At 38.3% G+C, this 16,956-nt stretch overlaps 1 protein-coding gene across 5 annotated transcripts in view; it reads left to right on the plus strand.

Annotated features, from left to right (window-relative positions):
- SERGEF (secretion regulating guanine nucleotide exchange factor) overlaps positions 1-16,956 on the plus strand; it is a 255,800-nt gene that overhangs the window by 36,585 nt on the left and 202,259 nt on the right. For all 5 annotated transcript variants that reach the window (XR_012477147.1, XM_074230170.1, XM_074230166.1 and 2 more), the window contains one exon: positions 14,646-14,809. Coding sequence is in view for 4 of the 5 variants with exons in the window: in XM_074230170.1 (XP_074086271.1) it covers positions 14,646-14,809 (164 nt within the window). In the remaining variant the exon portion in view is untranslated. The remainder of the gene's footprint in view (positions 1-14,645; positions 14,810-16,956) is intronic.

A 16,956-nucleotide genomic window follows, 5' to 3' on the forward strand; every position in this document is an offset into this window, starting at 1 on the left:
TTCCACTGGTTTCTTTTGTATCTTACTTCACTGAAAGAATAAGCAGATGGTTTTGGTGCTGCTGGTATTTCTGTCTTCAGGAAAGGGACCAAAGTACTGTCATCTTGTTGAAAACCATGATAGGAAGATGGGTTTGGGTCAGTCATGCAAGTAGCCAAGGAAAGAGCTTCATCCAATGTCTAGCACTTGGCTCCCACACAGTGGAGCTTATGAATATCACTCCTTGTATACTGTAGCCTTAGATTTCAATGAAAAACAAGAGTTCATTGATGTCTTTCTTCAAAGTTATTTTGCTCCTTTCTTCCCAAATTGAACATTTCCCCGTAACAATGAAAACAATCAAGCAAAAATATTTGATACAGAGACCATTTCTGGCTCTGTATGTCATATTTCTGACTGAGCAATTCCCTATATCTCTGCTGTGAGAAAGGAAACATATTTCATTATATCCCTGGACTTTCATTTATTTTTCCATGACTCAGAGTTCACCTTCTTTTATATAATCTTTAGGTTTACGTTACTGAAGTCATTGTGTACAATTTAGTAGGTCTCCATTTAAATTAAATTCATCAAGAGCAAACCAATTTTGATGTTTCATTAAATCTTGGAGTATTCATCTGGGAAAGAAGAGACCTGGGTTCTTATCCCAGATCTACCACCTACTAGGTGTGACTTGGGACTTGTCTTCCCTGGACCTCAGTTTCCCCATCTGTAAAGTCTGTAATCTGTGCCCATGCCAATCTGCTCAGTTAGTAGGGCACTCAGTCCAACAAAACTCTCACTTACTGTGAAAAAAAAACCAGTCGAACTTGATATGCTTAGCTGATTAGATGAAATGATCTTGAGAGCCTATTCTAGCCCTGATGTTTTGTGAGCTGCCTTGGACTGGTGTGGTTGTCCCTGATCTACCCTACCTGTTGGGGATGGGGTGGGGTGGTTGTAGTTCAACTATTAAGTGAGTAGATTTTTATGCCCCTTTTTAGGAAGTTTGTGGTAGCTCCTCTCAGCCATTGCAAGTCCAGACCCAGGCCCAACCAAGTGATCTTGGCTGATCTCAGTTTTTAATCATCTGTGCTGAACCCTAGGAACCTCAGTGAAGTGTGAGTCAATTTCCCCATCACCCCAGCACCCCAGTGGTAAGGGAGCCATGGACATTTTAAAAACATTATAGCTATGAGAGATACTCCAGATGGTCTTTTGCAGGGGATAGCATTAAAACCCTGTATCTGAAGACACATTTGAGCAGCTCAGAGGAGGCATCTGCTTAGGAGAAGAGCTGTTAGTATCCCAGGTGTCCCTGCAAGGTGACCTGCAGAAATGGGTGTCCTTGGAGCACCAGATCCAGGTGATGGACCTAATCACCCAACCCTTTCTGCACCAAGATGAGGGAGGGCTGACTGTTCTGGTGAAGCACCTGGTTTCTAGTCTCATCTCCTCATGCTCCTGACTCATTATTTGACCTTGGGGTGTCACCTTCATTCTCTCTGCCCCACTTTCCTCTTGTTTAAAAATGACAAGCTTGAATGTAGAGGTTCTCCAAGGTCGATCGAACTCTGACATTAGGTGACTTTGTGATTCTTTAGTGGATGGTGGCCGGCTATGGGTCGGATGTCTGTGATCCTCCCAGTCACTGGGGAGCTTTATTTTGGACATGTCATTAACTAAGGGCCTGCATCATAGACCAAAAAACCTTTGTGAAGGCCTCTTCATGAATGGCACTGGGCTGATTGCTGAGCTGAGACAATTACAGAGAGGTGACCGCAGCCTCCAGGAGGTCGCTCTTGCCAGTGACTGTGTCACTTTGTCATTTGTTCCCAAATGGGGAGGGATGAAATAGAGAATACAGCAGTAGCCCACTGTATCAACCTCAGACATCTGGTGCCTTTGGGAGAGCCCAGAGTCCGGAGGTGGGGTAGGGTAGCTTTGGGATCAGGTCCTGAACTCGGGAGCTTATCAGTCACATACTTAATATGTACCCTTGGACAATTCACTTAACTTCTAAATAAAAATAGCTAATATTTACAAAGCACTCTGTAAGGTGCTATTATTCCCATTTTACAGTTGAGGAAAGTGAGCTTAAGAGAGATTAAGTTACTTGTGGAAGATCACAGTTAGCAAGTGTTGGAGGTAGGATTTGAATTTGGGTCTTTTTTTTTTTGACTCCCCAAATTTGCTCTATCCACTATACCACCTAGCTATCTTCTCTTTAAAGAGAATTAATGATCTTAGTGGCACAGTGAAGAAGACTAACTTTGAACTTGGAAAAATCTTTTTGTCCATATCATATCCTACATGTGTGATCATGGCAAATCATTTAAACTTTTATGCCTTGCCAGCTCTGAGAGTGAAGTTACTGATGGACTGCTGATCTGCATTAGTAGAGGGAGTTTTCACACTGGGAATTAACCACATTGATGAAATTGTAGGTCCAGATTGAACTCACCCCCAACCCCCCTCAGGAAAATTACCTCATACTATGTACTTGGTAACCTTTCAAACTCTCTAAAATTAGTTATTATTGCTAGTAATAGCAATAGTAAAGCAATAGCAATAGTGGTTGTAGTAGTAGTAGTAGTAGTAATAGTAGTTAGTGGTAGTAGTGTTGTGGTAGTAGTAGTAGTAGTGGTAGTAGTGGTAGTGGTAGTAGTGGTAGTGGTGGTAGTAATAATGATAGTAGGAGATGGTGTACCTTTGCCACTGACTTAACTTTGTGAATATAATTACTTTGGTAATAAAGTTTGTTTTACTTTTTGTCCTTGTAGCCCTAGTGCCTGACACAAGGATGGTGTTTAAAGATACTGATTTAATGATTAATTATAACTGATCATGTTATAGATTTAAAAGCAGGAAGAGGCTTCAGAGGTCATCTAGTACAGCCCCTTCATTTTACAAATGAAGAAACTGAGACTCAACTTGAGACCTTTGGGTGGTCACACTGTTGGTAGTGGGTGTTAAAAGTAAAATTTGAACCTAGGTCCTTTCTGGGCTTTAGGTTCCTCATTTGTAAAGTGTGTGTGTGTGTGTATGTATCCATGTATTTGGGGGTTGGGGGGTAGGAAATAGTAATGCTTGACAAAATTTTGGAGGATTCTTCTAGCTCTAAAACTCAGGAGTCTTTCATTGTCTTTGGATTCTGACCTGACCCAAACCATCCGCCCACTTTGGCCCAGAGTGAGACTATGGTTGGCTGCCGAGCTAGCAGCTTGGCAAATCTCAGATATAGTAACCATTCTTCCTGGGATGGAGACAAGCTAGATGAGTTTTTAATTGCTGAGCTAAGATTAGGAAGCAATCTACATTTTAAAAACATGATTAATAAAAGTCTAAAAGTGTGAGCTGTACAAGAACTTGAATTTAAAATGAGTTAGGATATAAGAGCGAGCTGTGACATCTTGGTGGGCCTAATGGGAAGCAAAAGGGAATTTTCTTAGGGGGCTGCATGACCTCAGAGAGAGGGAGGGGCCTCACTGTTATTGGGAGCTTGCCAGACCAAGTACAATTGGGGCTGATCAGCTAAAGCATTTCTATAATAGCAGTATCTTTATTGAGGGATCTGCTTAGACTCTGTTGTATGTTTGTCAGTGTTGGTTTGCCCCCATCTGTTCTACTGTCTTGGGGTTTGGGAGACTTTTTCACAAAGTCTTAAGTACTTAAATCAGTAGACTTTTATTAGAGCAAGTTTTAACTCATATAACCAAAAGGTGAAAGCTTAACAAGAGATGACCATGGTCAGGGACTTTATTAGGCATTTACTATCTGCTAGCTAATGTGATTAGAGAGCTAGCCATGAAAACAGGAAACTTGGGTTCATGTGCTGCCTTTGAGTCAAACAGTTAACACAGGGCAAATCACACTTCTCTAACTTTTAAATGGCAGAATAGGTGATCATCTGCATTGGTACAAGGAATTTTCACATTGGAGGTTCCTCAGCTCTATGAAATCACAGATACCTATTTTTTTCACCCCTTTACTTTCAAATTTTCCATATAATTTACTAGGTTCTAGGAGATGTATAAAGAAAAATAAAATAGACCATGCTCTGAGGGAACTTTTATTCCTCTAGTATAAGGGCAGTGGGGTTCAGGTCAAGATTGTTTCCTCTTCTGGAACCTTAGTTACTGGAGCTGGATGGAGACTTATCTAGGGGATGGTGTTCACAATACAACAGGAAGAGGAAGGGGGTTCTGATGTCTGGGCAACCCTTGGACTTGGAATACTTCAATTATAGCCAAGTTCTTGTCATTCTCACTAGATGATGAGTGGTTTGCAAGTATCCTTTTTCACCTCCACACCAGAGTTGTGGATATAATAGGAAGGGAGAAGGCTATGTTATCATTCTGGAATGTGTGAGTTCTCATTTCTTATGTCATGGATAGGGAAAGACCAAAGCCTGGCTAGGGAAAATGTTTGCTGTACAACCATGTGGCATGGAAATTCCACTTGATCTGATCTTGATTTTTGCTGGAGTAACTTTTAAGATCTAGATAATACTGCTTCCTCTTATTCTACTGTCTTTACTAGTCCCAGAAGTTTCTAGAAAAGGGCAGGAGGAATGGATATAACAACTTTATAGATCTCAGAGAGACACACAAAAAAGGCAATTTTTTTTGAAGGCCAAAGAATTTAGAACCAGAAAGTATCTTAGAGAGCCTGTATTTTGCAGATGAAGGAGCTAAAACCCCAAGTGGGGGGAAGTTACTTACTCAAGGTCACGTAGTAAGTATAGGCATTCAGACCAGGTCCTCTGGATCCAAATACATTGTTCTTTCCCAGGGTTCTGCCATATCTCTGTTCATAAAATGTCATAGCTGGAAGGGATTGTAGAGATGTAAACTCAAGCTCAGAAGGAAGACAAAGGTAACCTAAAAAGTGGCATGACTCTGGGAACTAAGTATATTAATACTTTCAGATGGCATGATTTCATCCTTGCAGGTATTTTATCTTCTGATACAAATTGTGACTCCTCTTTGCCTTAGAAGACAGTCTTCATAAAGTGGTATGACCTACCTCTCCCCTCCCCACAAGAAACCCAACCAAAAAAACCCCCAAACCAACAACAAACTCTCCCCTGGTATCCAACCTTCTAGTGAGGAGAATTTTAATAAAAAGTAAATATATCCCAGATATCTGGTCTAGGATTCTTTAGTCTCTTATGTTCATCTGTAATCATTAATCTGGGATATTAAAGTTCTAGAAATATCATGGGAAGATTCTGTGGATTAGGAGGCACTTTGGAGGATAGAGACGATTTAAAAAGCCAAACCAAACTCTTAATGTTGTTCTATCAAGGGTGAGGAAGACCAAATTGCTGCCCTCCTGTTTATGGTCCAAAAGTCAGGTTGAGTGAGTATATGATGCTCATACAAGGCTATTTATTCAGAGATAAAATTTATGCAGGGATGCTTATCCTGCAAAAGAGATGAAACTGAAGATTGAAGTTGTCTTCAAATCCTTGAAAGCCTGTCATGTGGAAGTAAGATTAACTTTGTTCTGTTTGGCCCCAGAAGGGAGAACTGGAAAAAAAAATGAATGGAAATTGCAAAGAGGATTGTAGGGAAGGAGTAGGAACTTTCATAAGAACTGCCCAAAACTGAAATAGATTGCCTCAAGAGATCATAGAGTCTCTCTTCATGCAGGTTTTCCAGATAGATTTTCCAGATAGATTTGATCTGAGGAATAGGATAGCACTGAAGTGAATGTATTCAAGCTAAGCAAGAACATTCACTTCCAGTCTTGTGGTAGACTTTCATTATTACTAAGACTCCCCATTTATTTCTAGGGAAAGCTTTCTAGATTAGAATCTTCCCTCCAGGATAATTTCTCATTGGAGTTCCCAAGTTTAATCCAAATTTGTCTGAGTAAATCCCCTCCTGATTCCCCTCAGGTAAATATGGCACATTACCCTCATTCAGATGTTGAATCAGAGTATTCCAACTAGAACCTAGAACAGTGTTTTGGTTGATACATCTTCTTCCATCAGGGTGACTGGACCCCATATTGCCCACTGCAAAATTGGTGGGGTACAATAACTCAGCCAACTCATCTACTCAGTATATATGCCCTCCCCTCCTTTTTCTTGGTAAGCCATGACTCCTATATTGAATGTTTTCCTGTACTCAACCTGTATATCATCATCCCCTTAGTACCTTCAGGTCCCTGAGGGAGTCAAATCCTGCCCAGTCTGATTATCAGTGTACCCATGGAGCTGCCAAAAGAAAGGAAGACTTTAGGGATAAACAGGGGTTGAAATCTATGTACATTTATCCTAAAATGTGGAGGCTAGGACTACAGACATCATTCTGAGGTAAGCCCTATTGCTTGTTGAGTAATAGAATATGAGCTCTTCCAATAGAATGTAAACTTCTTGAAAATAGGAACAACTTCATTTTAGTTTCTGTACCTTCAGTAACTAGAACAGAGCTGAGTTTATAGTAGGTGCTGCATAAAAAGTTATTGAACAAATGAATAAATAAAAAATAGATGACACATTTGCTCAGTGCATAAAGTTTGCAAAATTCTTTTCTCATAACTTCATGAGGTAGGTAGTACAATTATTATTGTACCTTGACTTATTGCATCTTACTTCCTTCCCTTCATAGGCTCTGTGGGGCAGGGAATTGTCTTGCTTTTTTTCATTCATGTTGTTCCATTTCTTATTGCCATGCTTTTATACCGGCTAGTCCTCATGCCTGGACTTCCCTCTTCTTCTCCCCCCTCTTCGAATTCATAATTTCTTTAAGACTTAGCTCAAGTGACATTTTCTATATGAAATCTCTTGTATTATCTATTTTTCATATACCTTTTATATGTAAATGTTTTCTCCTCTGATAGAATGTAAGATCCTTGGGGGTAGGGACTGTTCTACTTTTCTTTTTGTATCTCCAGCACCAAGTGTCTAACTAGGCTCTTAAACTCTTGCTTGATACTCATTTTACAGGTAGAGAAACTAGAATTATTCTCTTTGTTGTGTATAATTTTGATGTTCAATGAATCTTTGTCCCAAAGGCTCATCTTGACCCCAAAGAATTATCTTCAAAAATATTGACCACTATGAATGCAGGAGTAAATCTGAACATATGAAGGCAACAAATAGGTAGTCTTTATCTTTCTGTTTAGCATGAGTACAGACCTGCCTATATTTGTGCCCCAGAATCTATAAAAGTCAACTATTCGTGATTCCATCATATCAAAAACTGATCTTTGTGGTTCAGGGAAGTGTTCAAGAGGGAGTGATATTATTAGTTTCTATAGTAACCATGATACTACATCCAGGTAAGGAGAGGTTTTTGGCATGTTCAACGATGTGGTCATCAACTTGACTATTAAAGCAAACTGGGAATGGAGACTATACAACAAAAGTTTGATACCTTGAAAAGGCTGCTTGAAGAGGTGATTACATTGGACAGTCATTTCACTGTCACTTTGAGTAGGGTATCTCTTCATTTCAGCCTCCAACTCCATCTCCCAATTTCCCATTTTCATGCCAGTCCCACAAACTTGAGTTCTTAAACTGTCTAAGGTGGGTGGCCTGTCACTATTCGTCCCTCAAAGGAGCTAGCCTTTCAGATCTCACAATTGCCCAAATAATTGGTACATGTTGGTTTGAGTATTCAGGAGAGCAATGGAAAGGTTGTGAGCAGAGTGCAGCACATTACAAACAGACTGACAAAGAAGCGCATAATAAAACCTGTGGGAGTGGCTAGGTGGTGCAGTGGATAGAGCACCAGCCTTGGAGTCAGGATTGGGTTCAAATCCGGCCTCAGACTCTTAATAATTATCTAGCTGTGTGGCCTTGGGTAAGCCACTTAACCCCACTGCCTTGAAAAAAAAAATCTCAAAAAAAATAATAAAGCCTGTAGGATCACAGAATTAACAATGGCTAGAACTTAGAGGTCAGCAACTTTAACTCTCATTTTTACAAATGAAGAAACAGATCCAGAGGACACACAACTAGTATGTGTCAGCTGTTGAATTTGAACCCAGGTCCCAATATAATATACTTTCTACTGTACCATATGTTAGATTGCTTCCATTCAGATTTTGCCTGAGTCATATTTGGATCTATAATTGAATTGGTATTAGATTTGATGCTTTCCCCTTTTGATGCCTTTGATTATTCTTTTCTTAACTTCCCTTTCCCAGCAATATCCTCCATTAGTTTCTGAATAATGAAAGGTTCAAATCCAGTTTCTCATTTCAACATTTTAGTTAAATTTAACAAACATGTTCTATGTGCCTGTGTCCTGGGTTCAGCACTGAGAGATACAAAAAGTTTGGGTGGTACACAATCCCTAGTCCCTACTTCCCTACTTCCAGTCTAGTGGAAGAGAGAGGAGGGTGGGTAAGGCACCAAATACAGATGACTCTTCATATATATATGTGTGTGTGTGTGTGTGTGTGTGTGTGTGTGTGTGTGTGTGTGTGTGTGTGTGTGTATATATATATATATATATATATATATATATATATATATATATATATATATATACCCATCTTAATTCATTAAACCTTCCTTGACCACTCCAAGGGAACTGAGCCCTTCTTCTTCTGAGCCCCAACTAGAGCTTTGGGCATCCTTCCTTTTGCTTGGCACTGATTTCACCCAGCCTTTCAGTGTTGTTCTCTTTTCAAGAGACTGTGTCCTCCTTCCCCATCTGTAGTTGTATATAAGAATTCCAATTACATTTTACTCACTGATATTATTTATAGAACTTTTGCATTTCCCTCCATTCATCTTTCACCTTGAAACTGACACCATATTTTAAAAAATATTTTGTCTGAATTTAATGAACATCAAAAAGAAAAAAGAACATTTATACATATGAAGTAGAAAAGAAAAGAGAATATGTAAAAATGCACACATCTTTACAGTTTGCTTTAAAAATATAGAAATGCATATATGTATGTATATATATCTACAAATATCTACACATATATATAGTTATTTTTAACATGAGTTTTTTAAAAATTTTGAGTTCCAAATTATATCCCTCCCTCCAGTCCTTCCCTCACGCACAACATACGACTTTCAAAGTTTATGCCTAGAATTAGATACAATATTCATTTGCCCATTGTGGATATTGCTAATATATAAGATCAAAGATTTGGAACTAGAGGAGACTTTCCTTAAGAACACAGCTCATCCAAGCTCTTCATTTTACAGATGAGAAAACTGAGGTCCAGGGACTACATGATTTAGAGCCACATAGCTAATAGGTAACAGAATTTGGACACAGGTCCTGCTGACTCAAATCTACTACTCTGTTTTCTTATCTCTTTATAATAGTTGCCTCCCTATAATTCTTTTCTTCAAGAAAAAGATTTACTTGTCAAATTTAGGCCGTGAATTGATTTCAACTTAAAACAAAGATATTCTATGGTGCCTTAGGGAAACTTCTCTGTTATGGATTCAATTATTGGAAATGGCCTGAAATTTATATTTATGTTTTTAAAGACCTGATTTGAACATTCATCTTATCAGATATAGTTGAGGTAAGGATTGGCACAGGCAGTTCTCACTAAACATAGAGCTTTGCTTAATAAATGTATGTCAAATGAAGAGACAATATTTCTAAAAATTTATGTTAAAAGAAAAACAACTATATATATATTTGTGTATATGAATATATATATATGTATATATATATACATATATATATATATATATATATATATATATATATATATATATATATATATATATATATAAAATTTTTATCAGAGAGGTTTAATGCAAAGATTTCTATCCGGTCTGTATCTTTTTTCTAATTCTGACTGAAAAGATTTAATTTGTGCAAATGTTTACATTTTTTAAAAATATAATTGAGATAGTGCCTTTTGTCTTTTATATTCTTTTCTATCCTTTATCTGGATATATTTTTCCCATTTACTTCTCCTCATTCCCAAAGTTGTTACTCTGATATTCTCTTCTGGCATTTTATGAGTCTATTTCTCAGGTTTAGCTAGTTTATTCATTTGACATTTATTGTGCCATGTTGTGTCAGATGCTGTTCTAAACTCATTTTTCACCAAACTGCTTCATAGTTTTCCTAGCAGATCTTATTGAGAAAAGAACTCATTCCCTAATTGTCCTTCAGTCTATCAACTACTAGACTTCTATTTCCTTCTGGGTCTTATTTAAATTATTCCATTGATTTACTTCTTATTCTTCTTTTTAATCCAATAATCCATCAGTAATTCAAACTATAAGTTGAAATCTTATTACTTCAAACTCTATATTCCTACTTTTCCATTTTCTTTTTTCCAATTGCATATAATTTTTTTGTTTGTTTTTTTGCAAGGCAAATGGGGTTAAGTGGCTTGCCCAAGGCCACACAGCTGAGTAATTATTAAGTGTCTGAGGCTGGATTTGAACCCAGGTACTCCTGACTCCAGGGCCGGTGCTTTATCCACTGCGCCACCTAGCCGCCCCTGCATATAAATTTTTTTAAATAAAGATTTTTATTTTGAGTTTTACAATTTTCCCCCAATCTTGCTCCCCCCCCCACTCCCCACAGAAGGCAGTCTGTTAGTCTTTACATTGTTTCCTTGGTATACATTGATCTCAGTTGAGTGTGATGAGAGAGAAATCATATCCTTAAGGATGAAAAATAAAGTATAAGAGATAGCAAAATTATATAATAAGATAACATTTTTTTTTCCCGAAATTAAAGGCAATAATCTTTGCTTTGTTCAAACTCCACAATTCTTTCTCTGGATACAGATGGTATTCTCCATCACAGATAGCCCAAAATTGTCCCTGATTGTTGCACTGATGGAATGAGCAAATCCATCAAGGTTGATCATCACCCCATGTTTTTCTGGTTCTTCTCATCTGGCTCAGCATCAGTTCATGCAAATCCTTCCAGGCTTCCCTGAACTCCCATACCTCCTGGTTTCTAATAGAACAATAGTGTTCCATGACATACACATACCACAGTTTTTAAGCCATTCCCCAATTGAAGGGCATTCAGTTAATTTCTAATTCTTTACCACCAGAAACAGGGCTGCTATGAATATTTTTGTACAAGTGATGTTTTTACCCTTTTTCATAATCTCTTCAGGGCCCAGTAGTGGTATTGCTGGATCAAAGGGTATGCACATTTTTGTTGCCCTTTGGGTGTAATTCCAAATGCATATAAAATTTTTTTTAACAGTTTTGAAAAAAATTTTGAGTTCCAAATTCTCTTCTTCTCTCTTTCTTTCTTTTCCCCCTCCCCCCACCATTGACAAGGAAAGCTCTTTGAAATAGGTTATACACATGCAGACATGTAAAACATATTTTCTAAATAGTAGTCATGTTGTGAAAGAAAACACAAACCAAACTACCCCACAACTATTAGATTGACTAATAGGACAGAAAAGGAAAATGACAAATATTGGAGGGAATGTGGGAAAAATGAGACAAAACCCCCTAAGCTCCCCACAAATTTTAACTCCCTCCCATGCTTAGCATAGTACTGTTCATGTAGTACATCCTTAATAAATGTTTGTGAATTAATAACAATCCATTAAATAAGGAAGTTGGACTAGCTGGCTCAAAAGATACTTCTAGCTCTGACATTCTAAGGTCACATATTGCTAGTGCCTTCCCTCTGAAATTTCCTCACATTTACACTGTATCTGTCTTTTGTGTACAGATTGTTTCCAGATTGTCTCCATTAGAATGTAAGCTTCTCCAAGGGAATAACTTTAATGCTACTTGTAGCTCAGGACTTGCCACATAGTAAACCCTAAAAAAATGTTTGTTCTGCTTATTCATTGAACCCTTTCACCTGTCTCCTCAAGACTGTGAGCTTCCTTAGAAGCTTTTGGTATTCCCCTTTCTCTGTCCAAGCTAGGGTCTTGCACATTGTAGATCCTTGATGCATGTTTTACTAGATGGATGAGGGAGTAAGTGAAGTAGTAGCAAGCCAACCCCCATTGGGACTGCCTTCGGACGTTTCACCATCATTTCAGTTGGTTCAGCAGATGCCTTCCTCGAAGAAGCACAGACCATATGTTAGATGTGGGGCCAGATGAAGCTTTGATACCAAACACCAAGAATGTAGGAGATCTTCTGAGAATTTAATATGCATTACTTTATGTTTTGTCTCTTACGCAAAGGTTTTCTTTGTTCAAACAAATATGTATAAAGAATTTATGTGGGGCACATGGTCATGCATATTGATTGCAGAAAATCTGTTAATAATCTGTGTCTCGTCAGGATTTGTGTTTCTGTTGGAAAAACAAATGTGGAACTGAATGCATTCAGGGAGTCTTCATGTTGCTCACTGTCAGGGGAAAGAGGGTGCTTTCCAGATTTATTAAGAATAATTTGCTGCCGTACTCAGGGATGCTGGAATAGAGAGCTCTCTGTGAAGGCAAGAAGACAGGAAGGAGAAGGAAGGAAAGAGAAAGAAGGAAAAAAGGAGAAGCAAGGAAGGGAAAAAGGAAGAGGAAAGGAAACAAATAGGCATTTATCAAGAGCTATTTGTTTTTCAGTTGTTTTAGTCATGTCTGACTTTTTGTGACCCCATTTGGGGTTTTCTTTTTTGTAATTTCTTTTTTTCTTTTGGTTTTTGGGAGGCAGTGGGGTTAAGTGACTTGCTGAAGGTCACCCAGTAAGTATCAAGAGAATGAGGTCAAATTTGAACTCAAGTCTTCCCCATTTGGGGTTTTCTGAACAAAGACCCTGGAGTGGTTTGCCATCTCCTTGTCCAGCTCTCATTTTACAAATGAGAAAACTGAGGAAAATAGGATTATGTGACTTCTCCAGGATCACATAGCTAGTAAGGTTCTGAGATCACTTTTGAACTTGGGTTTTCCTTAAATACATGTAAAATAATCTTAGTATGGTTTTTAGCAAATTTTGAGTTCTAAATTCTCTCCTTCCCTTCCTTCCCCTCTCCCTAAGATGGTATGCACTCTGATATAGATTATACATATACAATGTAAAACATGCTTCCATATAAGTCATTTTGTGGAAGAAAAATTGAAGACAGAAAGGAAGGAGGGAAGGAAGGGAAAAAGAAAGAGAAAGAAACAAAGAGAAAAAATAGTAAACTTCAGTTTGCATTCAGACTCCATCAGGAGCTCTGGTCGTCTTGTTGTCCCATCTCTACTGCACAACCCATCTGTGTTATATGTAGTGTCATATAGCGTGGTGTGGTGTGGCATGAGGGCCATATAAAACATTCCTGCTTATAGATGCCACCACCCTTCCCTCTCTGCCTACTGCCAGCTCAATGAAAGGTTAAGAACAGTCTTGTAAGCCCCAAGTATAATGCAAATTTGTTTCTTGGGAGGGGGAACTTAGTAGCCCTTGTTCAGCATTAATGAATGGCAAATATAAAGTGAGTCCCCGAGGGAGACCTGTTTTGATAGAGAAAGGGTCAGAATGATAGAAAACTGCTGGATAGCAACCCATGTGAAGGTGGGGACAGGAGACACAAAGGTGTGAGTCATCTGAGGAGGGTGATGGGGCGGTGATGGCAAGAGGAAGATTCCTGAAATGACCTCTGCCTGAGGCTGGCCCGTTTTATGTTTAAGTGGAACAGGGGAAAGAGCTTTAGATTTGAAGTGAGAAGATCTTGGTTGACATCCTGCCTATCATCTAGTGCCTATTAGTATATCATTTTAGTTTCCTGGGCCTCAGTTTCCTTATCTGTAAAATGAGAGGTTGAACTTGACTTATAAGGTACCTTCTTTCTCTAAATCTCTGAGCTGTATTACTTGGGTACAGTTTTAGTCTCAATGACTTTACAAATATTGCTTCACTTGAGTCTCCTCATAACCTCCCTGGATCTCAGTTTCTTTGTTTGTACAATGAGGAGTTGGTCTTGCTTTCCTTATAGCTCCAAATTCATGATCCTATGAGTCCTGTGGCATTAATTAGGTACATACTCAATACTCCCTTTTCTCATCTGCAGTACAAGGACCATATCATTTCCACTCATCATGCTAGTCAGCTTTTATGTAATGCTTGAGAATTCACAAAAAGGTTATCTCAATTGATCCTTCAACAACCTAATAGGACAAGTGATTTTATTATTCCCATTTGTTGTTGTTCAGGCATTTTTCAGTTGTGTCTGATTCTTGGTGACGGGGTTTTCTTGGCAAAGATACTGGAGTGGTTTGCCATGTCCTTGCCAGCTCATTTTATGCTTGAGGAAACTGAGGCAAACAGGATTAAGTGACTTCTTGGGTCACAGAGCCAGGAAGTATCTGAGGTCAAATTTGAACTCAGATCTTTCTCAATCCAGGCCTGGCATTCTATCCTATTGTATCACCTAGCTGCCCCTCATTTTTTTTTTCTGGTTGTTGTTGATTAGTCCGTCTAACTCTTTGTGGGTACATGAGGGGTTTTCTTGACAAAAATACTATAGTAGTTTGCCATTTTCTTCTCCAGCTCATTTTACAGATGAGGAAACTGGAGCAAACAGGATGAAGTGATTTATCCAGGGTCACTTAACTAGTGGGGAAGATCTGAGGTATCAGGTCTTCCTGATCCCTACGTCCTACAACCTAACCATTATGCCACCTAGCTGCCCTACTTTATTAAGTAGTTATGAGGTAAATACTACTTAAGTTTTTAAGACTATTGAAAGTTATTGTTATTTGTGAAATTTCCTGTCTTTAGCTTTAATTAAAATATTTGCATTTAGAGACAGGCAAGATCTTTACCTGGGGCCGTGCTGATTATGGTCAACTTGGGATGAAAGTGGATGACTGTGAGAGATGTAAAGGAGAACATGAATTACCCCTGTCCTGCACAAGAGAACTGACCTCCAGGCCTTCTTCTCTTCCTTGCTTGGTAGGAGTGACTGAGGTGAGAAAAAAATTTTTTTCTTAATGAATTTTCATTTAATACATTTCTTCAGATGAAGAGAGGTGTTTTGGCTATTCAGATGTGTGATGATGAAGCTTGGTCTATATAGGCCAGGCTGTGGGGAGCCAATAAGTAGTGATGAGAAGGCTATACTCAAGAGTCAATATATTGGGGGGGGGGGTCAGCCTTGGCTGTTTTTCCTTGGGTTTATCACTTCACTTTTCTGGATATTGTTTTGCCTTCCTTAATATACTAAGAGGGAGCTGACCTAAGTTGTCTCTGAGATCTCTCCCAGGTCTGAAGGTCTTTGATTCTAGGACTTTCCTTTGGATTCCCTTTGGCAGCTTTGTCTTCCAATTTTTCACATTCTCCCATGGAAATGAATCTGTCTCGTTCCATTGCTTCCTCTGTGATTATCATAATTTTTCTATTTCTGATTGTTATATTAGTTTCCCCTTGGATTGAGTTCTATTAGTAATCTTTGATTCCTGCCTTAATAAAACAACACACACACACACACACACACACACACACACACACACACACACTGTGTCATATCAGTGATAGGGCGGGTTATACCTCTGAGCTCAAGGTGGCTTTATGGAGTGACTCAATCTGTATTCCAAGCCTATTGAAAAAATTAATAAGCCAGCAATCTTTCTGCAATTACCATCAGACTAATTACAATTCTTTTCCTACTTAGAAGATTTTCTCACCCAGGAGGCCTGACCTGGCTCATCTCTGGCTTATGTAGGACACGTATCTTTCTGCCCTACCAACTGTACCAGCCCAGGCCTTACAATCCCTTTTCCTCCTCCTATCTGTACCTTTCTCTTCTTTCCTCCTTTTCTCCTCACTTCTTCCTCCTATATAGTATTTGGATCAGAATAGGCTAGTAGGGGGTCTGAACTTTTCCTGGGTGTCAGAGTCTGGTGAGGGCCATGGGCTCCTCAGAATAATGCTTTTAAGTGCTTTTGAAATACATTAGATTGCAAAGGAAATTTATATTGAAATACAGTTATCAAAATATTTTTAAAAACAAATTCATGGATCCCAGGCTAAGTACCATCAGAGGAGAGAGATTTTTTCTTAGATGAAAACAAATGATTACTTTTACATTCAATACAAAACAACGTCCTATATTCCTCCCATATTCTCTTGAGTTGAAAACTTGTTTCACTGTTTTTTTGTGGATTTTTTTTTTTTTTTTTGCATTAGGGTCTATTTAGAGGCTCATTTAAAGTTGTTTCCAGCAAAGTTCTGGTAGCTTTCTAGCTTTGTACTGCCATCTTGGATCCACGAAGTCCTCCTATTTTCTCAAAAGACAATAATATAAAGGAAGGATGTACCCTTCAACTTGTATAGGATGGTGCCAAGATTGTTCTCTTTGATTTAAGTTTGTTGCCTTGTTCATACCCTCCTTACTTTATTGTGGTCATTGTGAACACTGTTCTTTTGATTCTCCTTTCTTTGCCCTGCATAATTTTATTAAAGTCAGCTGTATTTTTCTGAATTCTTCTTCTTTGGCATTCTTTACAATACAGTGATTTTCCATTGCATACATATACTACGGTTTTTTCGGTCCTTTAATAATTGTTGGGCACACATTTTGTTTCCAGATTTTTGTTACTGGAAATTGTGCTTCTATGGGTATTTATGTAGACATAAGACTTCTTGTTGTCAGTAATTTGGAATATAGTCACAGTAATGGGTCAAAGAATGTGAAAAGAGTAGGAATAATTTCAAGGTTCCCCCCAACAAAAAAAATTGAACCAATTTCCTTCCCAGAGCAATTGGACCAATATACTAGCTCCACCAGAAGTGGATTAATGTCCTGAATTTGCACAGCCTCTCTAATGATGAATTTTATACTCTTTGCTAATTTGATGGGTGTGAAATGATAGTAATGATGATAGCAACAATAATAGCATGATATTTATATGGTGCTCTAAAATTTGCAAAGCACTTTACATACACTGATTCAATCATGAGATTGCTTCCCAGTTTTTCTAGCAGTGCTTGTCAAGTGGGAGTTCTTTCCTTAGTAGTTTTCAATGCTAGGTTTCTATGCATTTTTTTATTAATCTATTTTATTTTTCAGTTTTTAATTTATTCTGTTTTCAGTTTTTAATCCAGTATTATATTCA

Source organism: Macrotis lagotis, chromosome 3 (genome assembly GCF_037893015.1).
Source record: "Macrotis lagotis isolate mMagLag1 chromosome 3, bilby.v1.9.chrom.fasta, whole genome shotgun sequence".
Taxonomy (NCBI): domain Eukaryota; kingdom Metazoa; phylum Chordata; class Mammalia; order Peramelemorphia; family Peramelidae; genus Macrotis; species Macrotis lagotis.